At 47.3% G+C, this 25,401-nt stretch overlaps 2 protein-coding genes across 2 annotated transcripts in view; one reads left to right on the forward strand and one right to left on the reverse strand.

Moving 5' to 3' along the window:
• chlsn (cholesin) overlaps window positions 1–25,401 on the reverse strand; it is a 186,323-nt gene that overhangs the window by 129,629 nt on the left and 31,293 nt on the right. The window lies entirely within an intron of this gene.
• On the forward strand, window positions 1,952–23,724 carry gper1 (G protein-coupled estrogen receptor 1). The gene is made up of 2 exons (XM_078417605.1): window positions 1,952–2,067; window positions 21,646–23,724. Exon 2 carries the CDS (start codon window positions 22,324–22,326, stop codon window positions 23,395–23,397), a length of 1,074 nt encoding a protein of 357 aa, XP_078273731.1. The 5' UTR covers window positions 1,952–2,067; window positions 21,646–22,323; the 3' UTR covers window positions 23,398–23,724.

Below are 25,401 nucleotides of genomic sequence, written 5' to 3' on the forward strand. Positions count from 1 at the left end.
TCACCTGTATACCTGTTACCTGTATACCAGTTACCTGTATACCAGTTACCTGTATACCAGTCACTTGGATACCACTTACCTGTATACCAGTTACCTGTATACCTGTTACCTGTATACCAGTTATCTGTATACCAGTTACCTGTATACCAGTTACCTGTATACCAGTTATCTGTATACCAGTCACCTGTATACTCCATACTACTCAGAGTGTGGCTGTGTAACAAGGTATCTCTTGTTTCTTGAGAGGACAATCCCTATAATAATGGCACAGTCTTGGGAAAATGTATTTAGAGGCAGCCTGCTTGTAAATTTCACCAGGACTGGTCACTTTGTGAAACTGGATCCCTTAAGTCAATTAATGCCACTTTTCCTTTAGTTTCCTCTTCACAAGTGCTCCAACCCAAAACGCCATCTCTCCATGTTCTCCACAGATGCCGCCTGACCCGCTGAGTTACTCCGGCATTCGGTATGTTATACTTTATTGAAAACTCCAACTGACCCTGAATAACATCATTTAGAGAAAGTTTTTATGCTCTCGAGGTGTCAGATTTTAAGATTATGACCACGCGTTCTGGAATGAAACAAAATAATTGTTCTTTTGCATTAAGATTTGTCAGAGTGATACAGCACGGAAACAGGCCCTTCGGCCCAACCTGCCGTGTTGCCCCATATCCCTCTACACTTTTCTTACACAAACACCTGTCCAAATGTCTTTTAAATGGTGTTTTAGTCCCTGCCTCAACGCCCTCGTCTGGCAGCTCGTTCCATACACCCACTGACCTGTGTGGGAAAAGTTGCCCTTCAGCCTCTTCTTACATCTTTCCCCTCTCACCTTAAACCCGTTATATCCTCTGGTTCTTGAATCCCCTACTCTGCGTCAGTCAGAGAGTTGTAAATCTGTGGAATTCTCTGCCTCAGAAGGCAGTGGAGGCCAATTCTCTGAATGCATTCATGAGAGAGCTAGATAGAGCTCTTAAGGATAGCGGAGTCAGGGGGTATGGGGAGAAGGCAGGAACGGGGTACTGATTGAGAATGATCAGCCATGATCACATTGAATGGCGGTGCTGGCTCGAAGGGCCGAATGGCCTACTCCTGCACCTATCGTCTATTGTCTACAAAGTGAAGTACATTCACCCTCTCTAGCCCCCGCATTCACTCAATCAGACCATCCTCAATAAATTCATAAGCGATAGGAGCAGAATTGGGCCATTCGGCCCATCAAGTCCACTCCGCCATTCAATCACGGCCGATCTATCTCTCTCCCTCTCAACCCCACTCTCCCCCTGCCTTCTCCCCATAACTCCTGACACCCCGCACTAATCAAGTCTGAAGAAGGGTCTCGACCCAAAACGTCACCCATTCCCTCTCTCCTGAGATGCTGCCTGTCCCGCTGAGTTACTCCAGCACATTTTGTGAAATAAATACCTTCGATTTGTACCAGCGTCTGCAGTTATTTTCTTACATTACGCGCACTAATCAAGAATCCGTCAATCTCCCCCTGAAAAATAGTGTTGGACTCCACAGATTCACCACCCTCTGCTTAAATAAATTCCTGCTCATCTCCTTCCTGCAGGTGTGTCCTTTTTATTCTGAGGCTCTGTCCTCTGGTCCTAGTCTCTGCCACTGGTGGAAACTCTAGGATGAAAGCTGAACTTGTTCAGCCTTTAGGTCTCCCAGTGGCAGTGTGCTTCTGGTGCTAGTTGTTTGTAAAGCAGCACCTGCAGTGAGTGTCTTGTGTGTGTGTGTGTGTTTGAGTGGGGACTGGTTGGTGCCTGGTTTCTGCTTTGCAAGGAGGTCTACTTTGATTTTCTTTGCATGTGTGTTGCCAGGGGAGACAGCAAGGCAGGTTAAGCCTTGCCCGAGGTGGCTGTGATTCGCCGCTGTTCCCACAGACCAGGATCCAACCTCCAGCTGGCTGGGTCTCTCTCCTCAGTCGCTCCACACCCTGGCGTCAGCTCTGGTCCATCCAGTGGAAGCTCCAGTACTGCTGCACACACACGGCAGCTGAACCGCAGGAGCCTCGGGGAAGAGAAGGAGGAGGAGGAGGAGGAGGAGGAGACCATCGAGGTAACGACTGCCCGACCTTGTGTCTCGGGAGGGGAGAGTAAAGGGGTGAATGCAAACGCGTGGCTGAACTAACAGGTGCCATGGAAGCCTCGGAGGAGTCAGCGTCCCAGTTGTGCAGTGATGTGAGAGGAATGTCTGCCGCCTGGGCAGTGTGGGCTGGTGTTCAATACATGCTCACGGTCCGCTGTGTTAAACCTTGCCATGGGTTCAATGTTGCAACGTTGCAATTGGTGTAAATGTTACAACGTTGCAATTAGTGTATATATGTTACACCGTTGCAATACGTGTATATGCTATAACGTTGCAATAAGTGTATATATGTTACAACGGTGCATTAAGTGTATATGTTCAACGTTGCGATGTATATGTTACATGTTGCAATAAGTGTCTCTGTTTGCACTCAGTGTTATAACGTTGCAATCGGTGTGTGTGTGTGTTGCTACATTGCCGATGTGTAAATGTTCTAACGTTGCAATAAGTGCATATGCTATAACGTTGTAATGAATGTATGTTGTAATATTGCAATAAGCATATATGTTGCAACGTTGCAATAAGTGCATGTGTGTCAACGTTGCAATGTATATCGGTTGCAACCAGGATAAGTGTTGTTGTTTAAACGCTGCGATGAAAGTAACTGGCATATGATGACGAGGAGGAGAGTGGTGGGTCTTTGTAGATGTCTCTCTGCCCCCCACATCCACCCCCCCCCCCCCCCCCCCCAGCGCTCAAACACTGACAGAGGGATCTCCCACCCTCTGCGGTTCCTGTACAAACCCTCTGCATCCTCTACATGGAATTCTCTGCCTCAGAAGGCAGTGGAGGCCAATTCTCTGAATGCATTCAAGAGAGAGCTGGATAGAGCTCTTAAGGATAGCGGAGTCAGGGGGTATGGGGAGAAGGCAGGAATGGGGTACTGATTGAGAATGATCAGCCATGATCACATTGAATGGCGGTGCATACAGGCTCGAAGGGCCGAATGGCCTACTCCTGCCCCTATTGTCTATCCTTGGACTGGTTACAGGGAGGCTTAGTGGGGGCAGTAACTCAGAGGTGTCAATGCTGTGCATCCAGTGAGCGTTTATTCCCCCCCCCCCCCCTTCCTTTAAACACACAGGCTGGGGGGGGGGGGCAAAACAGACCACAAGGAAAACCAGGTGCCAGGTGAACGGAGAAATCCCAGCCTGAATCTCGCAGGTGTGCAGATCCACCTGGTTGATGCGCCCATCAATTTATTCGCAGCTCGCTTTTGTTCATACAAAAAAAAAGAAAATCTCTTCTTGTAGAAGCAATCAACTGCAGATGCAAGTTTACAAAAAGAAAGGACAGAAAGCTGGACAAAAAAGCTACAAAAAACCTTATTTTTGTAGCCACTGACCACACACACAGACAGGGAGGTTAAATAGAGGGGCACCAGAGATAGACACAGAGTGCTGGAGTAACTCAGCGGGACAGGCAGCATCTCTGGGGAGAAGGAGTGGGTGACGTTTCGGGTCGAGACCCTTCTTCAGAGAGGCTGATTAACTGTGGTGGGTGCTTTACAGCAACAGGCTTCAAACAAACAACAAGACAACGGGTCACAAGCAGATGCCCAAATACTCGGTCTAAGTGTGCAGGAAGGAACTGCAGACGCTGGTTTAAACCGTAGACACAAAAAGTTGGAGTAACTCAGCGGGACAGGCAGCATCTCTGGAGAGATAAAGAACTCGGAGAGAGGAGAACTTCGTCAAAGTAGACATACCTTGAGGAGATTTCGCAGTGGAGCGGACAAAATGTGTAAGAAGGAACTTCTTTGTTCTTTATCTCTCCACATCACCGTCTATATCTCTCGTTCCCCTTACCACCAACCAGTCTGAAGAAGGGTCAGGCAGCATCTCAGGAGAGAAGGAATGGGTGACGTTTCGGGTCAAGGCCCTTCTTCAGTCTGAAGAGGGTCTCGACCCGAAACATCACCCATTCCTTCTCTCCCGAGATGCTGCCTGACCCGCTGAGTTACTCCAGCATTTTGTGAATAAATACCTTCGATTAGTACCAGCATCTGCAGTTATTTTCTTACACAGTCTGAAGAAGGGTCTCGCCCGGAAACATCACCCATTCCTTCTCTCCCGAGATGCTGCCTGACCCGCTGAGTTACTCCAGCGTTTCGTGTCCACCTTCGATTTAAACCAGCATCTGCAATTTCTTTCCCTATAATTCTTCAAAGTAGACGTGCCTTGGGAAGATGTTGCAGTGGAGCAGTGGGAAGGAACTGCACAAGTTCCTTCCGACACCTCAAACATCCAGATGTGAGGAACAGAGTCAGAGTGAGCATTGGAGAAGATGGTACAAGGCAGACCAACTTGGCCTCTGAGCTTTGACCATCTCCCTTTGCTGGAGCACCTGAGTGTAGGTGGGCAAAGATGGGCAGTATTGCCCCTGGGAAGAGAGTCTCCAGATATAAAGAATTCATCCCCTATGCCAAACTTTCTTTCCCACATGGTTCAGTTCCATTTATTGTCACGTGTACCGAGACAGTGAAAAGCTTTTGTTGCGTGCTAACCAGCCAGCGGAAAGACAATACATGATTACAAGCGAGCCATTTACAGTGTACAGATACAAGATAAGGGAATAATGATTAATGCAAGGTAAGGCCAGCAAAGTCCGAACAAGGCCGAGTATCAGTTTATTCATAGCTCGTTTTGTTGAAGAAACAAGGAATGCAAGATGCAAGTTTACAAAAAAAAGGACAGAAAGTGCTGAACAAAAAGCTAACAAAAAACTATTTTTGTAGCCAGTGAACACATGGAGGATAAATCGATGAGCGCCAAAGATAGACACAAAATGCTGGAGTAACTCAGCGGGACGGGCAGTATCTCTGGAGAGAAGGAATGGGTGACGTTTCGGGTCACCGAAGTGTAGGGTCGTCAACTGTCCCGTATTAGCCGGGACATCCCGTATTTTGGGCTAAATCGGTTTGTCCCGTACGGGACCGCCCTTGTCCCGTATTAGTAGGGTTGCCAACTTCCTCGCTCCCAAATAAGGGACAACGGGTGACGTCGCCGCCCCGGCAACCCGCCTCCCGGCCCGGGCGGCCGCCATTGGTGGAGCGGGAGCACGTGGCCGCTGGCTGGGTGAGGTGACGTGGGGCGCGGGGCGGTGACGTCACCTTGTCCCGTATTTGGGAGTGAGGAAGTTGGCAACCTTGCCGACGAGGTGGGCAGTAGTTCAGCACTGCTCTCGGGTTGATGGTGGGTGGGGCCCTGGGACGTGCTGCCAGGTGTGGTGGTGGAGGCAGATACGATAGTGGTGTTTAAGACATGTTTGGATGGGCACATGGATATGCAGGGAGTTGAATAAGAAAATAACTGCAGATGCTGGTACAAATCGAAGGTATTTATTCACAAAATGCTGGAGTAACTCAGCGGGTCAGGCAGCATCTCAGGAGAGAAGGAATGGGTGACGTTTCGGGTCGAGACCCTTCTTCAGACTGATGTCGGGGGGCGGGACAAAGGAAGGATATAGGTGGATTAAGGAAGATAGAGGGAGATCTGGGAAGGAGGAGGGGAAGAGAGGGACAGAGGAACTATCCAAAGTTGGAGAAGTCGATGAGTCAGGGAGTTGAAGTATGCAGATTATGCACAAGTAGATAAGAGATAGACGGCATCATGTTCATTGTGGGCCGAAGGGCCTGTTCCTGTGCTGTACTGTACTGTTCTATGTTCTAACTGAAGCCAATCCGGGGAGAAAATAAAACACATTTTAATGGTCGGGCCACATTTAGAGTATTGCGTGCAGTCTGGTTGTCCTATTGCAGGAAGAATGTGGAAGCTTTGAAGAGGATGCAGAGGATGTTTACAAGAATGATGCCCAGATTAGAGGGCATTAGCTAGGAGAGGTTGCACAGACTGGGAATGTTTTCTCTGGGATGTGAGCAGTTGAAGGAAGACCTGAAAGAAGTGTATAAAATTATGAGAGGCATCGATAGGTACAGCCAGAAACTTTCCCCCAGTGTGGAAATGTCACTTGAAGGCATAGTTTTGACACGAGAGAGACAAGGTTTATAGGTGCCCTGACCGGAAACGTCACCTGTCCTTTAAACCCTTGATCCCCACGAGAAGCTGCAGAGAGTTGTGGTGGTAGCCCAGTCCATCACACAGCCGGCCCCTCCAGCAGACTCCATCTACACTTCACGCCACATCAGGAAAGCAGCTAAAGAGTCACGAACCGAAACGGCACCTCTAGAGATGCTGTCTGACCCGCTGCGTCTAGTTTAATTTAGTTTAGTTTAGAAATACAGCGTGGAAACAGGCCCTTCGGCCCACCAAGTCAGCACCGACCAGCGATCCCCGCACATTAACACTACACGAGGGACAATTTATCTTACATTTATATCAAGTCAATTAACCTACAAACCCGTCCGTCTTTGGAGTGTGGGAAGAAACATGTTCCCGATGTTGGGGGAGTCCAGAACCAGGGGTCCCAGTTTAAGAATAAGGGGTAGGCCATTTAGAATGGAGATGAGGAAAAACTTTTTCACCCAGAGAGTTGTGAATCTGTGGAATTCTCTGCCTCAGAAGGCAGTGGAGGTCAATTCTCTGGATGCTTTCAAGAGAGAGTTAGATAGAGCTCTTAAAGTTTGTGGAATCAAGGGATATGGGGTTATGGGGAGAAGGCAGGAACAGGGTACTGATTGTGGATGATCAGCCATGATCAATAGACAATAGACAATAGGTGCAGGAGGAGGCCATTCGGCCCTTCGAGCCAGCACCGCCATTCAATATGATCATGATTGATCATTCTCAATCAGTACCCCATTCCTGCCTTCTCCCTATACCCCCTGACTCCGCTATCCTTAAGAGCTCTATCTAGCTCTCTCTTGAATGCATTCAGAGATCACAGTGAATGGCGGTGCCAGCGCGAAGGGCCGAATGGCCTCCTCCTGCACCTATTGTCTATTGAAACCGAAGCCCTCAGAGAAAACCCACGCGATCATGGGGAGAACGTACAAACTCAGTACAGACAGCTCCCGTAGCCAGGATCAAACCCAGGTCTATGGCGCTGTGAACATTGTAAGGCAGCAACTCTACCGCTGCGCGGCCCCAATTTACTCCAGCACTTTATATTTTACCCAGTGCCACCCTGCACATCTCCTGACATCCGTCAATAAAGCAAAGATGCGATGCACCACAACACAACGTGCATCTTTCCCGTTCCCTGCCAAATTAGGAAAGCTTCGCGGTGCACTGCGGAGTCTCATCCAAACACCAGCTTTTGCAGACACTGCATTCTCAAGAAAAACTGCACACTCCTTGTGAATGCAGATTTCAGCGGAGTGCACAGAAAAGATAAAACACCTCTGAGGACTCAGCCAATTTGGGAATCTGTAAATCACAAAAGGAAACCAGTCTTAGTAGTTGATTCTCAAACGTTAGGTAAATGCTCAGGGTGAGCAATCTACCTTCATTTCATCGCGTTTCAGATTTGGGAATTCAGAAGAAAATCCTATGCGTTGGATTTTCAATCAATGAATCCATGCTTTTTGTAAGGGCAGTGTGTAAGGGCAGTGTGTAAGGGCAGTGTGTAAGGGCAGTATGTAAGGGCAGTGTGTAAGGGCAGAGTGTAAGAGCAGTGTGTAAGGGCAGTGTGTAAGGGCAGTGTGTGAGGGCAGTGTGTAAGAATAAAGTCGAGTCAGAGACGTACAGCGTGGAAACTGCCCCTTCGGTCCAACTTGCCCACAATGACCAACATGTCCCGTCCACACTAGTCCCACCTGCCTGCTTTTGGCCCATATCCCTCTAAACCTATCCCATCCATGTACCTGTCTAAATGTTCCTTAAACAAAGAATGAGACAGTAAAGTAGTGAATTGCCCTTCAGTTCTGCCCACGGCACTATGGCCCAGGCTATGTAGCTAAAGCTTTGTCTGCACCTCAAGGTGATGCGTTTAAAATACTAACTCCTCCTGTCACCACACTGCGTCGTGAACGGTGGAAAATGCTGCCAACCGGGCTGGGATACTTGCTTGGTCAAGCTGCTGAGAGGCAGGAGTTAGTCACTCCCCGCTACAAACACGACTTGCTGCAGTGATCGAAGGTGGTTGTGGGCAGCACAGCAGTTTGGCTGGTATAGCCACTCAGCGCCAGAGACCCGGGTCCAATCCTGACCTCCCTCCGGTGCTGCCTGTGTGTGGAGTTTGCATGTTCTCCCTGTGACTGCGTGGGTTTCCACTGCGATCTCCTCCCACATCCCAAAGACGTGCGGGTTTGTAGGTTAATTTACTTGTGTGAATTTCCCCCTAGTGTGTAGGGAGTGGATGTGAAAGTGGGATAACATGAAACTAGTGTGAATGGTGATCGATGGTCGGCGTGGACTCGGTGGGCCAGGGACCCTGTATCTCTAAACTACACTTAACTGTAAGCTACAACAAGTGATGATTGGCCTCCTGACTGTCCAAGCCTGCAGAACAAGCATTCAACAGTTCTTAAAAACGGTCAATCGCAGCCTTTGTTGGAGAACAGTGACGATAAAGAACAGGGCGGCACGGTGGTGCAGCGGTAGAGTTGCTGCCTTACAGCGAATGCAGCGCCGGAGGCCCGGGTTCGATCCCGACTATGGGTGCTGTCGGTACGGAGTTTGTCCGTTCTCCCCGTGACCTGTGCGGGTTTTCTCTGAGACCTTTGGTTTCCTCCCACACTCCAAAGACGTACAGGTTTCTAGGTTAATTTGGCTTGGTAAATGTTTTTTTTTAAATAGCCCCTAGCGGGTATAGGATGGTGTTAATGTGCGGGAATCGCTGGTTGGCGCGGACCCGGTGGGCCGAAAGGGCCTGTTTCTGCGCTGTATCTCTAAACTAATTAACTGACTTCAGTATCTCTGGGCGAGTGAATGAGAGTTGGTGGAATGAGTAGACGAACAACTGAACTCAAATCACTTGCGTGAGCCTGTAGCGTTAAATATGATCCTTTCTTGGGTTCCTGCTTTGTACCAGGTAACAAACCTGTGCAGACACAAGGAACTGCAGTTGCAAAAAAAGACACAAAGTGCTGGAGTAACAGCGGGTCAGGTAGCATCTTCGAAGATGGCGGACAGGTGATGTTTTGGGTTGGATAATGACGGGGATACAAGGGTGCGAAGAGTGGAACTAGTAGGACGACTAGAGTGGGGGAGCAGGGAGGGTGGAGGAAGGCAGCAATTCAAGAGGTGTATGAAATTAGAGAAATCAACCTTGAGACCCGGAATGGCGGGACTGTCATATGTTGAAAGACTGGAGCGACTAGGCTTGTATACACTGGAATTTAGAAGGATGAGAGGGGATCTTATCGAAACGTATAAGATTCTTAAGGGGTTGGACACGTTAGAGGCAGGAAACATGTTCCCAATGTTGGGGGAGTCCGGAACAAGGGGCCACAGTTTAGGAATAAGGGGTAGGCCATTTAGAACGGAGATGAGGAAAAACTTTTTTCAGTCAGAGTTGTGAATCTGTGGAATTCTCTGCCTCAGAAGGCAGTGGAGGCCAATTCTCTGAATACATTCAAGAGAGATCTAGATAGAGCTCTTCAAGATAGCGGAGTCAGGGGGTATAGGGAAAAGGCAGGAACGGGGTACTGATTGAGAATGATCAACTATGATCACATTGAATGGTGGTGCTGGCTCGAAGGGCCGAATGGCCTCCTCCTGCACCTATTGTCTATACCGTTGAGTTGTAAACTGCCCAAGTGAAATATGAGGTGCTGTTCCTCCAATTTGGGACCCTTCTCCAGCGTGAAGTGTAGATAGAGTCTATGTTGAGCAGGCTGGTGTATGTGTTGGAAGGAACTGCAGATGCTGGTTTAAACCCACGATAGACACAAAAAGCTGGAGTAACTCAGCGGGAGAGAAGGAATGGCTGACGTTTTGGGTCGAGACCCTTATTCAGACCGAGAGGTATTGATCCAAAACACCACCCATTCTTTCTCTCCAGAGATGCCGCCTGTCCCGCTGAGTTACTCCAGCTTTTTGTGACTCTCTGCAGTTCTTGTGGGAAGTAAAGGTTTGAGTGTGAAGATCTAACAGAGGTCAGCAGATCCAGAACCAGAGATGGCCAGCGAGTTCAGGCAGTAAACAGACACGACAAGTTAGGAAACGGCCAGGTGGTTTGGAAATAACCAAATTTTAACAAGAGTTTGACCAACGTTACGAAAAACTGGAGTATTAATGGATGTAACTTCATTATCAAACCCATGCCTAGAGAAGGCAGACACAAAATGCTGGAGTAACTCAGCGGGTCAGGCAGCATCTCTGGAGAAAAGGAATGGGTAACATTTCGGGTCTCAACCCAAAACGTCGCCCATTCCTTCTCTCCAGAGATGCTGCCTGACCTGCTGAGTTACTCCAGCATTTTGTGTCTACCTTCGATTTAACCCAGCGTCTGCATTTTTCTTTCCTCCATACCTAGAGAAACTCGGCAAACAGCTTCAGGTTGACAGATTTCCCTGCGATTTAATCCCGGGACTCTCTCCTTTGCTTTGCATTTGGTTTGTTCTGGATGAAAAATCACAAGAATCCTATTTAGGTGATGCCAGCCAAGTGACACGACGTTGTAGGAATCCAACACATTATATTTGGATCCCTTGTAAATTAAATTGTATAAACATCCGTGTTCAACACAGTACCGACTCTTGCAACAACGTAATCGAGAGGTGGCCGTGCACAAATAGAACATTAGTCGTACAGGATCGCTCACTTTAATGCACCCCACTTTGGCTGCGTTCGACGACGTTCAGCTAAGGCACCTCAGCAGGCACACGATCAGAAACAATGGCTCACCGTTGTATGTTTTACAAATCCCTGGGTGCGTGACCAGTAACAGTCAGTCATTTCTTAAATAGACAATAGATGCAGGAGTAGGCCATTCGGCCCTTCGAGCCAGCACCGCCATTCATGGCTGATCATTCTCAATCAGTACCCCATTCCTCCCCATACCCCCTGACTCCGCTATCATTAAAGCTCTATCTAACTCTCTCTTGAAAGCAGGGTGATCAAGAAGAAAACATCGCTGCCGTTCACCTCTGGTGAGATAACGCAAGATACTTTGCTGACACTTTTAGCAACAAAACGTGATGTATCCATATCCAGTTCTAAAAAAAAAATCTATTGGCTCCTGATGTGGTCTCCTTTACATTGGCCAGACCAAGCATAGACTGTAGGTGAGAAGGAGCTGCCAACAAGAGGGTCTCGACCTGAAACGTCACCTGCTCCTTTTCTCCAGAGATGCTGTCTGGCCCGCTGAGTTACTCCAGCATTTTGTGTCTATCTCTGGCAATCGATGACCTGGGGTGGGAGCTGCTTGACGTTCTCGTCGCCCACCCAGGGGAGTCCTACGGAACTGGCAACGTTTGCAGCAAGGCTTCAACTACGGTACTCTGAAGCACCAATTGCCGCTTTTGATTGTTGTAGTTGACATACGAAAGAAAGAAGAACAGATTCTTCCCACCGGCCATCAGGGCTGTTAACTCATATCACCAGGGACTAATTTACTGTATTCATTTATTTTTTGTGTTAAAAGTTTTCTTTCTATTCTGTTTTGTAGTTTAGCACAATCCGCAGGCGTTGCCACTTTCATTTCACTGCACATCTTGTATATGTATGTGACAAATAAACTTGACTTGACTTGAGATGACCTCAGGAAGGGTGGAGTCCATAATGGTCCATTGTTGGCTGGGTATAACGACAGGGATGCAAGGAGCGAACAGTGGAACTAGTAGGACAACTAATGTGAGGGAGCATGGAGGGGGTGGGGGGAGACAGGAAGGAAATCAAGAGGTACTTGAAATTGTAGAAATCAACGTTCAACCCACTGGGTTGTAAACTGCCCACGTGAAATACGAGCTGCTGTTTCTCCAATTTGATTTATTTTGAGACTCGGCCCCCATTCCATATATCCCAGCCAAGGGAATCACGGAAATCACATTACCCTGTCCAACCCCATGAAAAACTCTACACTTTTCAATTGGATTGCCACAAGAATTTTATTTTTGGAGAAAAAGGAAAAAAAAAATGAGCGAGTCTAAAAACGAGAGAGAAGCAGAGATTTAGAGAGATGTGTTGCCAATAAGCGAAGCAGTATATTCAGGGTTTGCACAAGTCCAGACCTGGAGGATTTATGTATTTACAAAGTTCTAGGAGCGGCAACGCCAATGAAGAATTTTTAAACACAACCCATCAGCAGGTGTCAAAACAGATTGTAAACGTTCTTCTGCAAACCGCATCTGGAGTTGTCAACCGCCGATATTCCAGACAAAACTATCCAAGCCTGTCCCACCTCTCCCGCTGGCTGAAGATAGACACAAAAAAGAAAATGGAGTATCACAGCGGGTCAGGCGGCGTCTCTGGAGAAAAAGAATAGGTGACGTTTCAGGCCGAGGCCCTTCTTCAGACATTCAGTCGTTTCTAGACCCGTAAAGGTCACCTATTCTTTTTCTCCAGAGATGCTGTCTGACCCGCTGAGTTACTACTCCAGCTTCGTGTGTCCATCTTCGGTGGTAAACCTCCTCTGTACCCGCTCCAATTTCTCCACATCTTTCCTGGAATGGGGCAACCAGAACAGCCAGCAATACCCCAAGTAAGTCAGCATCTGACACCCACTGAGCGGTCATTAGGAAAGAATCTAATAAACTATTGGGATAACAAGATAAACCATCTGCAATTTCAACAACAGCGTCATCCGGCCATCCCACAGAAGGCACTAAACAATTCCACGATGGAGGCTAATATTAGCACCTCCCCCGGGCACGAATGCAGGGTGGAGCAGAGAAACAGAATTACCTTCTGAAGGCTAACGGAGGTGGGCAGGTTTCATTGAATTAATTGGAAGGTCAGAGATGACACTTGTACAGGAAGCACTTAAACACATCCTACATCATTCAGATATAATGGTCAAGTCAAAACCCCCCTTCTTTGCTGATTTAAGATGATTTGCAGCCTTGTGTATCCAGGTTCGTTTAAGGTGAAATATACAGAGCCCTCCATAATGTTTGGGACAAAGACCCATCATTTATTTATTTGCCTCTGTACTCCACAATTTGAGATTTGTAATAGAAAAGAAAAATCACATGTGGTTAAAGTGCACATTGTCAGATTTTAATAAAGGCCATTTTTATACATTTTGGTTTCACCATGTAGAAATTACAGCTGTGTTTACACATAGTCCCCCCATTTCAGGGCACCATAATGTTTGGGACACATGGCTTCACGGGTGTTTGTAGTTGCTCATGTGTGTGTAAGCAATTACAAACCTTCTCCATTACAATTAAGAGAGGGGATCTTATCGAAACGTATAAAATTATTAAGGGGTTGGACACGTTAGAGGCAGGAAACATGTTCCCAATGTTGGGGGAGTCCAGAACAAGGGACCACAGTTTAAGAATAAGGGGTAGGCCATTTAGAACTGAGATGAGGAAAAACCTTTTCAGTCAGAGGGTTGTGAATCTGTGGAATTCTCTGCCTCAGAAGGCAGTGGAGGCCAATTCTCTGAATGCATTCAAGAGAGAGCTAGATAGAGCTCTTAAGGATAGCGGAGTCAGGGGGTATAGGGAGAAGGCAGGAACGGGGTACAGATTGAGAATGATCAGCCATGATCACATTGAATGGCGGTGCTGGCTCAAAGGGCCGAATGGCCTCCTCCTGCACCTATTGTCTATTGTCTAAATGCCTCCTTAATGAACGTATCCCAGCCCGACTGTCCAGTGAAAAACTCTTGTGTCAAGAGCTCTGTGAACGGACATGGAGAGAGAAGCTACCTCGGCCAACGTCTCAGAGGGTCAAACCTCAGAGGATTTAAACAGTTAAGTTAGCCGAAGTAAAATGGACAACTCCTTCTCAATACATTTCCCAATGGATATTGCAGAGTTGTCGATGTAGCCCAGTCCATCACCAAGACCAGACTCCCTCCTGTTGACTCCATCTACACTTTACGCTGCCTCAGAAACGCAGCCAACATAATTAAAGATAGACACAAAATGCTGGAGTAGCCCAGCGGGACAGGCAGCATCTCTGGAGAGAAGGAATGGGGGACGTTTCAGGACGAGACCCTTCTTCAGACTTGTCCCACTCCTGCTTCTCACACCTTGTACAACATGTGGTGCAGTTTTGTTTAGTTCAGTGAGTTCTTGTCAAGTGTACCATATTACAGAGAAAAGTTCTGCGTGCTATCCAGTCAAAGAAAAGATAAGACTTGATTACAATCAAGCCATCTACAGTGTACAGCTAAAGGATAAATTTAGTGTAATGTAAAGTTCGATTAAAGATAGTTCAAAGGTCTCCAATTAGATAGATGGGATGTCAGGACCACTCTCTAGCTGGTGAGAGGATGGTTCAGCTGCCCGACAACAGCTGGGAAGAAACTGTCCCTGAATCTGGAGGTGTGCGTTTTCACACTTCTGTACCTCTTGCCTGATGGGAGAGGGGAGAAGAGGGAGTGGCCGGGGTGAGACTGGTCCTCGATTACGCGGGTGGCCTTGCCGAGGCAGCGTGTTCTGTGGTGCATTAGTTCCTCTGTTCTGTGTTCGATGTGCACTGAAAGCAGAGAAGCCCTCTAATTTATGGAGAGCAATAAAGTCACAAATGGCATTGTGACAACGACCCACTATTCTGCTCAGGAATGTTTGATGTGCGATATCGAACAGAAATTCTCTCTCTCTGACACGCATCAAGGTGATGTAAGCGTTAGAATTCAAAGAATATAAATGTATGTAAAAAAAAAACATTAGAGTTGGTGTGGGTCCAAGGTTATAACATTATCGAGCCACAGGAAGGAACAAGCTGCTATTTTTGACATGGATATTTTTCCAGATTTTGTACAGTGAGGTATTTTAGACTGAACTGGTGTTTGTCAAAAATCAGGTGTAGAAACACACCACTTGTATCACACCAGTTCGTGCACTGCAATACCCACAATATGGTATTTATTCACAAAATGCTGGAGTAACTCAGCAGGTCAGGCAGCATCTCGGGAGAGAAGGAATGGGTGACGTTTCGGGTCGAGACCCTTCTTCAGACTGATGTCAGGGGGGCGGGACAAAGGAAGGATATAGGTGGAGACAGGAAGATAGAGGGAGATCTGGGACTGGAGGAGGCCCATGACAGAAAGGTCAGACTGGGAATGGGAGGGGGAGTTGAAGTGCTCGGCCACCGGGAGATCAGATTGGCCAAAGCGGACCGAGCGCAGGTGTTGAGCGAAACGATCGCCCATTCCTTCTCTCCCGAGATGCTGCCTGACCTGCTGAGTTACTCCAGCATTTTGTGAATAAATACCCACAATATGGTGATCACTTTTCAACAGAGCACAGCACCATACTGACAGACCATCTGCATCAGAGTAAATGATTCATGATACAACTGAACACTGTACCCACTGTATTTCTAAAGTCTAAAGTAAAGACTCAAGTCAGTTGCTCCATTCAGAGCTTGTACAGTGGCAAACCCAGGACTTCATGCGTGAATCCTGATCATCCCATGGCATTACCTCTCATTACCAAATTAGGCAGCTCCATAAATTTCATAAATTCAGCTCCATAAAAAAAGCTTCATAGAATTGATGCAATTTCTCGGCCAACGTCATTGCTCCCAACACCTGCCTATCCTGTCCATTTGATATCCAATATTAAAGGAGTGGTAATATAATGTTTATTAAAACGCAACAGATTTAATTAAAGCTACCAATACCATTGTCACAAAACAAATATACAAAGCCTTCCGTTATTCATGCATCATTGCCTAAGCAATAAATGTGGCTGTGCGGAAGCTCAGTAAAACAACATGGTTAACATATAGACACAAACTGCTGGAGTAACTCAGCGGGTCAGGCAGCATCTCTGGAGCGAAGGAATGGGTGACGTTTTGGGTCGAGACACTTCTTCAGACTGAATTAGTTCTGATCAGTCTGAGGAAGGGTCTTGACCCAAAACGTTACCCGTTCATTCTCTCCCGAGATGCTGCCTGACCCACTGAGTTACTCCAGCATTTTGTGTCTACCTTCGATTTAGACCAGTATCTGCAGTTATTTTTCCTACACATGGTTAACATATACAATGGTTAATATTATAGATCTGCACAGCAACGCAAAATGAACAGAACATCCACATTTATTCGAGGAACAGAAGAGGTGGCACAGTGGCGCAGTGGGTAGAACTACTGCCTTACAGCACCAGTGGCCCGGGTTCGATCCTGACTACGGGTGCTGTCTGTACGGAGTTTGTACGTTCTCCCTGTGATCGCATGGGTTTTCTCCAGGTGCTCCGGTTTCCTCGCAGGCTCTAAAGTTTGTAGGTATTTATTTCACAAATGCTGGAGTAACTCAGCGGGTCAGGCAGCATCTCGGGAGAGAATGAACGGGTGACGTTTCGGGTCAAAACCCTTCTTCAGACTGATCGGAACTGATTCAGTCTGAAGAAGGGTCTCGACCCGAAACGCCACCCATTCCTTCGCTCCAGAGACGTCACTCTAAAAGGTTTGTAGGTTAATTGGTTTCAGTAAAAATTGTAAATTGTCCCTAGTGTGGAGGATGGTGCTAGTGTACGGGGCGATCGCTCGTCGGCGTGGACTCGGTGGGCCGAAGGGCCTGTTTCCGTGCTTTACCTCTAAAGAGGTAGTTGAGGCAGATACTATAAACGCATTTGAAAGACTTGGACAGGGACATGGATAGGAAAGGTTTGGAAGGATATGGGCCAAACGCAGACAAATGTGATTAACGTAGATGGGGCACCTTGGTCGGCATGGATCGGATGGGCTGGGCTGAAGGGCCTGTTCGTGCTATTTGACTCGATGAACAGGTAGATGGTTTTCTTTATAGGTAGGAAGTGTTTTGGGTTTGGGGTGGTAGTGACGGGCAGAATCAGTGTCACTGCTAACAAGGGAAATTAACACAAATTTGAAAGGTTTAGATTTATTATTGTCATGTGTATCAAGGTACTGTGAGAAGCTTTATTTTGCATATTATCTAATCAGCTCGGATGATACTATACAGAAATACAATCAAGTCAAACTCAAGTACAACAGGTAGAGCAAAGGGGAAGATACAGAGTGCAGAATATAGTCTCAGCATTGTAGCGCATCAGTGCCAGAGACAAAGTCCAATGTCCGCAATGGGGTAGAGGTGAATCGGACAGTGCCCTAGCTTATGGAAAGGCCGTTCAGAAGCCTGATAACAGAGGGGAAGATGCTGTTCCTGAGTCTGGTGGTGCGCGCTTTCAAGCTTCTGTACCCTCTGCCGGGCGGGAGCGGGGAGAAGGAGAGAATGGTCAGGGTGGGACAAGTTTTCACGGGGTGAGGGGGGACAGGAATGTGACCAGCTGGATTGCTCTCTCACAGGGCTAGAATGGACTCAAAGGGCCAAACGGTCTCTTTCCACCCTGCAATCAATCTCTGAACCCCGTTCAGTATCAAATTGTGCTGGGAAAAGAGAATTAACCTTAAGAAAAATTATACACAGGGTCTGACATGCCACCTTTTGTATACACGCGTTTTTCAAAATGTGTATAGAATGTCTAATTTCATAAACTGTTTATGAAAGCAAGGCACATAAGTTTAGGAACAAAAAGATTCCATTTCATTGCTTCCCGCTGTGAAGGTATCACAAAAATGCTGGAGTAACTCAGCGGGTCAGGCAGCATCTCAGGAGAGAAGGAATGGGTGGCGTTGAAGAAGGGTCTCGACCCGAAACGTCACCCATTCCTTCTCTCCCGAGATGCTGCCTGACCCGCTGAGTTACTCCAGCATTTTGCGTCTACCGAATGGATTTACTGTAGGCTTAATATTGTAATATGTGCCTAAATGCTTTTGCTCGCGTGCTATCGAGTCAAATCAGATTACACTATAAATGAGTACAATCAAGCTAAATATAGATGTAATAGCAACAGGTCAGCACACTGATTGGGGGCTGGAACACAAGAGTAGTTGTAGACTTCTGAAGGTCTGATGTAAATTGAGATTGTCACTCATTTTAAACTCTTATTTGAACTTCAGCTTCACCCAAAGTGATTTTCTCCAGAGTAACAATTTCCTAGAGTTTAGCGATTTCCATTACATTGGCAGAAATGCACCTTGTCTGTACGTTCCCAATAATATGGTGTTTAAAGAGGCACATGTACGCATGTGCAGGGAATGGAGATGTATGGATCACATGCAGACAGATTAGTTTAACAAGGCATCATGCTGGGCACGGACATTGTGGGCCGAAGGGCCTGCTGCTGCTGCTGCTGCTGCTGCACAGTCCTGTTCTATGTTTTAAGGTGCTAAATAATACGATGTGTGTAATTCTGGGGGAAATATGATAGGAAATGCTCTCCTGGCATCCATCTTGTCAAGTTTTTGTTAAAACAGATTCCAGCAGAATCCGCTTCTCCAAATCCAGAGTTCATGCATACTGCCCATGCAGAAGTATAGCAATTAGAACCCAGAACAGTCCAGCTCAACTACAGGCCCTTCAGCCCACAGTGTCCATCCCGACCCTGAAACGTCACCTATCCATGTTCTCCAGAGATGCTGCTTGACCCGCTGAGTTACTCCAGCACTCTGTGAAACGTCACCTATCCATGTTCTCCAGAGGTGCTGCTTGACCCGCTGAGTTACTACAGCACTTTGTCTTTTCGGTACATTTTGGATTTGGTGTATAGCAGAAGGCTAAAGTTTACAACACTCATCCCACTGACCACGTCCGTAGGGCAATAGTTCTTTGAAGTCGGGTTTAGTTTAGTTTTTAGTTTAGAGATACAGCGCGGAAACAGGCCCTTTCGGCCCATCGGGTCCGTGCCGAACAGCGATCCCCGCACATTAACACTATCCTACACACACTAGGGACAATTTTTACATTTACCAAGCCAATTAACCTACAAACCTGCACGTCTTTGGAGTGTGGGAGGAAACCGAAGATCTCGGAGAAAACCCACGCAGGTCACGGGGAGAACGTACAAACTCCGTAGTCGGGATGGAACCCGGGTCTCCGGCGCTGCATTTGCTGTAAAGCGGCAACTCTACCACTGCGCCAACGTGCCGCACCAGGTCTTGGTTTAAAATAATACTCTGCTCTGCAATAAAATTCTACTTCAGTGCAAAAAGGAATAATTACCACAAAGGACAGATGCAAACATCAGGGCTGATTATTAGCACACAGTTAGTGTCAAATTATTGGACAAGGAAAAAGATTACATCACAGCTTAAGTGTTTAAAATAATAAATGTTACCTGCCTGCCAAACTGACATTTAACATAAATACTCATGGACTTTCTTTCCTTTCAAAACAATTCCTAACTTCCTTCGTTTAATGGAGTTCAAAGCTGCAATCTATTTTAATTCCTTTGATCTGAGTATTCAAATAGAGTCATACAGCAGAGAAACAGGCCTTGCATCCCAAGCTGACCAAGATGCCCCCATCGACCCTAGTCCCACCTGCCCGCCTTTGGCCCATCTCCCTTTAAACCTGTCCTATCCATGCACCTGTCCAAGTGTCTTTTAAATGTTCTTATAGTCCCTGCCTCAACTACCTCCTCTGGCAGCTCGTTCCATACACCCAACACCCTCCGACGTGTGGAAAAAGTCATCCCTCAGGTTTCAATTAACTTTCTCCCCCCCTATCCTTAAACCCATGTCCTCTGGTTCTTGATTCCGCTACCCTGAATAGTAGACAGTGTGCATTCACCCTGTCTATTCCCCTCATGATTTTATAATGTAACGTTATATCTTTAAGTTCATACACTGCTAGGGATTCCTATGTTCATGGCACAGTGGCACACCGGTAGAGTTGCTGCCTTACAGCGCTGGAGACCCAGGTTCGATCCCGACTACGGGCGCTGGCTGTACGGAGTTTGTACGTTCTCCCCGTGACCCATGTGGGTTTTCTTTGAGATCTTCGGTTTCCTCCCACACTCCAAAGACGTGCAGGTATGTAGCTTAATTGGCCTGGTATCAGCGTAAATTGTCCCTAGCGTGTGTTGGGCAGCATTAATATGTGCGATGCTCGCTGGTCGGCGCGGACTCGGTGGGCCAAAGGGCCTGTTTCCTCGCTGTATCTCTAAACTAAACCAAACAAAGGTAACGCTGTGTTGATATGTGTCACTTATGAAAGTACAGGGCATAAAAAGATGCGGGGAATGGGCGGACAACGTTTCAGATCGGGATCCTTCTTCAGGCTGATTGTAGAGGTGGGAGTTGGGGGGGAGAGGTGAAGGTGAGATAAAGCCTGGTGTGTGACAGGTGAAGGGAGGGGGGGAGGAAGGAAGGGTCGATCGGCAAATGGGTGGAATAAGTGACAAAGGCTAGAGGTGAAAAGGAGACAAAGGGGTCAGATACAGAGAGAAGAGGAGGAGTGAAATGTAAAGCAGGGGGGAGGGATTAGGTGGAAGTGGAGTTGGGGAGGGGGGGTGAGGAAGAGGAAATGAGGAACTCCGGGGGTGGAGATGAGTGACAGGTGGAGGGGAAAGGAGCAGTAGCAGAAGGAACTACAGATGCTGGTTTAAACCCAAGATAGACACAAAAAGCTGGAGCTACCCAGCGGGACTGGCAGCATCTCTGAAGAGAAGGAATGAGTGACGTCTCGGGTCGAGACCCTTCTTCAGACTGAAACGTCGCCCATTCCTTCTCTCCAGTGATGCTGCCTGTCCCGCTGAGTTACTGCAGCTTTTTGTGTCTATCTTCGGGGAAAGGAGCAGGTTGACTGGGCGTGATGAGAGATGGTGGATCACGGGAATGGGGGGCGGTACAGGAAATGGAGATTAAAAAGTACATGTGTAGGAAGAAACTGCAGATGCTGGTTTACACCCAAGATAGACACAAATTGCTGGAGTAACTCAGCGGGACAGGCAGCGTCTCTGGAGAGAAGGAATGGGTGACATTTCGGGTTGAGACTCTTCTTCAGACTGAGAGTCAGGGGAGAGAGAGAATAGAGATATGGAAGGGCAAGGTGTGAAAACACATATCAAAGGGGATGCTGTTAAGGAAATGTGGAATGGTACATTGTTAGCTGAGTTGAGGGTGACAACAAGGCACACAATCAGTAATGTTTAAACAGGAAGACTGAAACTAGTCAAAGAACGAGGAAGGAGGAGGGGTGGAGAGAGAGGGAAAGCAAGGGTTACTTGAAGTTAGAGAAACTAATATTCATACCTGCAGATGCTGGTTAAAATCGAAGGTAGACGCACAATGCTGGAGTAACTCAGCGGGTCATGCAGCATCTTGGGAGAGAAAGAATGGGTGACGTTTCGGGTTGAGACCCTTCTTCAGTCTGAAGAAGGGTCACGACACGAAACGTCACCCATTCATTCTCCCCCGAGATGCTGCCTGACCCGCTGAGTTACTCCAACATTGTGTGTCTACCTTTAATATTCATACCGTTGGGTTGCTAGCTGCCCAAGCGATACATCGTTGTTTGTGAAGTTTGCAAATGCTTTGGAACATCTTGCTTTTACCAGTCGACTGCATGAACGCCCCAACATCACCGAGTTGGGAAAAGACCTTCCACTGTCAACGGAGTTGTTTTCATTAGTTGAGGAATTCTATTCAATACAGGGCGTGTTGATTGATATTTATTTTCTCTTCCCCCATCCCTCCAACACTGGCTCCCCATCACCTGCAGGATTGCTCGCTTGAATTCAAGAGCTGCTAATTCCGTTCCTGACGGCTCGTCCAACAAACGGCAGGTGGGAAATAATTGCAGCTTAATCTTCCCGGGCGGGAATCCTTCGACTGAAAAAACGGTCGCCGCGGCACGTAGTGCAACAGAGTATTGTGGCCAGCCATCGGTCGTGGCACCCCACGGGCTGATACAAGCAGGCAGAGTGGTCTTCCAGTAAGTATGCTCGCTCAGGAACCTGGCCTGGACCTTCAGTAGCAGGTGACGAGTAGCAAAGGCCGGACGGAGAGACAGAAGCAACAACCCCGCCAAGCCTTCGGCCTCTGCACCATGAACTGACCAAGCAACCGACCCCCCCAGATCCTGAATCGAAGACAAAAGTAATGCCTTTTGAGCGAGAGATGAACACGCGTAGAATCGCTGAGAGGCATCACGATGCAGCGGCTGCAGGGATAAGGCTTGCTTCTCGCTGGATCTTACAGCCAACCAGTAGAGCGCGCCACTGCAAGGAGAGGCAGGGTCACTTTTGACAAGTAAACGTTGAATGAACGTCCTCCCGTTCTTCGTTGACGTTCAATGCCGACAAATGGAAACACAACTGCACTTTAAGGGACGATCGATAAAAATCAGTCAATAAATAACCACCGAGGCTGTGGCGTCTCAGAGGTAGCGGTTTTGGTTATGGAAGCTGGCCTCGTGTCACGGCTGGTACTGTTTTCTAATGAAAGTGAAATGAATGATTCCAACTACTGTAATGAAACCGGAGACTGTGGCTACATCATTCAAAACCAAAGTGAGGGGCATTTTTATATTATCAACCTCTTTCTATCGTGTTTATATACAATTTTTCTATTCCCCATTGGCTTCATTGGCAACGGCCTGATCTTGGTGGTGAACCTGAACCACCACAGGAAGATGACCATCCCCGACCTGTACTTTGTCAACCTGGCTGTGGCTGACCTCATCCTTGTGGCAGACTCCCTCATCGAGGTCTTCAACCTCAGCGACAAGTACTACGACATAGCCATCCTCTGCACCTTTATGTCCCTCTTCCTGCAGATCAACATGTACAGCAGCATCTTCTTCCTCACCTGGATGAGCTTCGACCGCTACCTCGCCCTGGCGCAGTCCATGAAGACCACCAGGCTGCGGACGCGGCAGCACGCCAAGTGGAGCTGCGGCCTGATCTGGCTGGCGTCCATGCTGGCCGCGCTCCTGCCTTTCGCGGTGGTGCAAGCCCACCACACTGGAGAGGTCCACTTCTGCTTTGCGGACGTGACCGAGATCCAGTGGCTGGAGGTCACCCTGGGCTTCGTCCTCCCGTTCTTCATCATCGGACTCTGCTACTCACGCATCGTCCGGATCCTCACCAAAGCTCAGAAGCACAACCGCGTGTGGCCGAGGCGCCAGAAGGCCCTCCGCATGATCGGTGTGGCCGTCCTGGTCTTCTTCATATGTTGGCTGCCGGAGAACGTCTTCATCAGCTTCCAGCTCCTGCTCGCCACCAAGGACTCCTCCGTCTCCCTGAGGAACACGCTGGGCCACTACTACCCGCTCACCCGCCACATCGTTAACCTGGCTGCTTTCTCCAACAGCTGCCTCAACCCCATCATCTACAGCTTCCTCGGGGAGACCTTCAGGGACAAGCTGCGCGTGTACATGAAGCGCAAGGCCAGCGTCTCCACCGTTTACCGCCTCTGCAACAACACCCTGAACTGGAACCTTCCAGTGGCCACGGAGGAATCTTTTGCATAGCGGACAATATCCTCGCGAGGCCACTGAGAGCAAGCCTCAACTCACATCCAACCATCTATGGGTGAGATTATGCATTTGGCCTGTGGGCTGAAAGTAGCCTTTCCAGAATTAACAACCTCAAAGCGAATGAATGGAAGGGCAATAATGGAACTCAACATGAAATGACCAAACTCTGCCTCTTAACAATCAAAACTGTTTCTATCGCTGATGGCAATTGCTGTATTTATTGTTTATTATACAGAAAGTATCAAACAGCACTTGAAAATGCCACTTACTTGAGGCATGGTATTTAATGCACAATTATACGGAATAACGTTATTAAAGTTAATAAAATACACCTTTTCCCAAACGGAAAGAAAATTTAATGCGTAGGAAGGAACTGTTTTTTATTACGAAGATAGACACAAAATGCTGGAGTAACTCAGCAGGTTAGGCAGCATCTCTGGAGAGAAGGAATAGGTGACGTTTCCGGTCCAGACCCATCTTCAGAACAAAATTAAATATAGGGTAGTATTCTTGAAGACTGTCACTTTTAAAACACATTTCAGTTTAATTACCAGTACACAAATTAAGGTTGGTTTAGAGTATTTAGCTGCTTACAAGTTTCCAATTTGTCTTTCTGAATGACACAACTTGGCACAATGCAAGCCGGAGATTGTAAACTGCAAGTGACAGACGAGTTGTCTTATCGATAAGACAGTGTTCAAGGCAAGTTTCTCCACATTTGGCAACACGCCAACAGACATTTACATGCCAATGTAACATCTCTTCCCAGAAAAGCAAGTACATAATTCACAGATGGAAATAAGTGAAAATAAAACCTGTAAAGCAGCAAACTGAGGCAATTAATTAACAAAGAGGAAATTGGAACGGAAATTGGAGGAACAGCACCTCATATTTCGCTTGGGCAGCCCACACCTCAGCGGTATGAATATTGACTTCTATAACTTCAAGTAACCCTTGCTTTCCCTCTGTCTCCATCCCTCCCACTTCCCAGTTTTCCGACCAGTCTGACTGCCCCCGATTACATTTTATCTCTGTTTGCTTTGTGGTCACCTTCTCGTAGCTAACAATGACCTATTCTACATTTTCCTTGAACTGTATCTCTTTTGACGTCTCGTTTCCAAACCTTACACTTCCTTATCTCTGCGCCTCCCCTTCCCTGACTCGCGGCCTGAAGAAGGGAGGGGGAGACGCACAGATAAGGAAGCGCAAGGTTTGAATACGAGACATCAAAGAAGACACAGTTCAAGGAGCCAAAACGTCACCCATTCCTTCTCTCCAGAGATGCTGCCTCTCCAGCATTGTGTCTATCCAAGATCAATGTACCTGTGAACAAGATGATAAAAATGTGCACACACATACACACACACACATGTATAAACACACACACATACACATATATATGCACACATACATAAAAACAAACAAGAATCAATCAGTTTGGAAAGAGGTACAGAGAGCAGAAGACAGCAAAGCAGAGATGGAGCGAGAGAATGGGAAAAATAGAAAGACAAAACACACTGTTTACATCCACATATCTTGGCTCTCACACACAGCACCCCCACATCTGAGGCGAATTATTGCTCCAAGCCGTTTCCATGCTTCTCCGCACAAAAGCCAATCTCAGCTCAACATTTAGGGAATGCATTGCCAACATGCACTTACCTTTTAACTTAATGATCCGAGGAATGTTCACCAGATTAGGTTTAAATTTGGCCCTCAGTGATCAGAAGGTATAATGAGAAAAAGACACGCACAGCATGAGTACAGCAGAGACGGCTGAGAGACAATTCTATTAGTGAGTTGTAATAGATACCAGATGGCAAAATATAACAAGATTATTGCCACCAGTCAATAACAAACTGCTGTGAGATTAGAATTGTCATACGAGGAAAGATTGGAAAGACTGGGCTTGTATTCACTGGAGTTTAGGATGAGAGGGGATCTGAAAGAGACGTATAAAATTATAAAAGGACTGGACAAGCTAGATGCAGGAAAAAT

The sequence above is a fragment of the Rhinoraja longicauda genome, chromosome 21 (assembly GCF_053455715.1).
Source record: "Rhinoraja longicauda isolate Sanriku21f chromosome 21, sRhiLon1.1, whole genome shotgun sequence".
NCBI classification, from domain to species: Eukaryota; Metazoa; Chordata; class Chondrichthyes; order Rajiformes; family Arhynchobatidae; genus Rhinoraja; species Rhinoraja longicauda.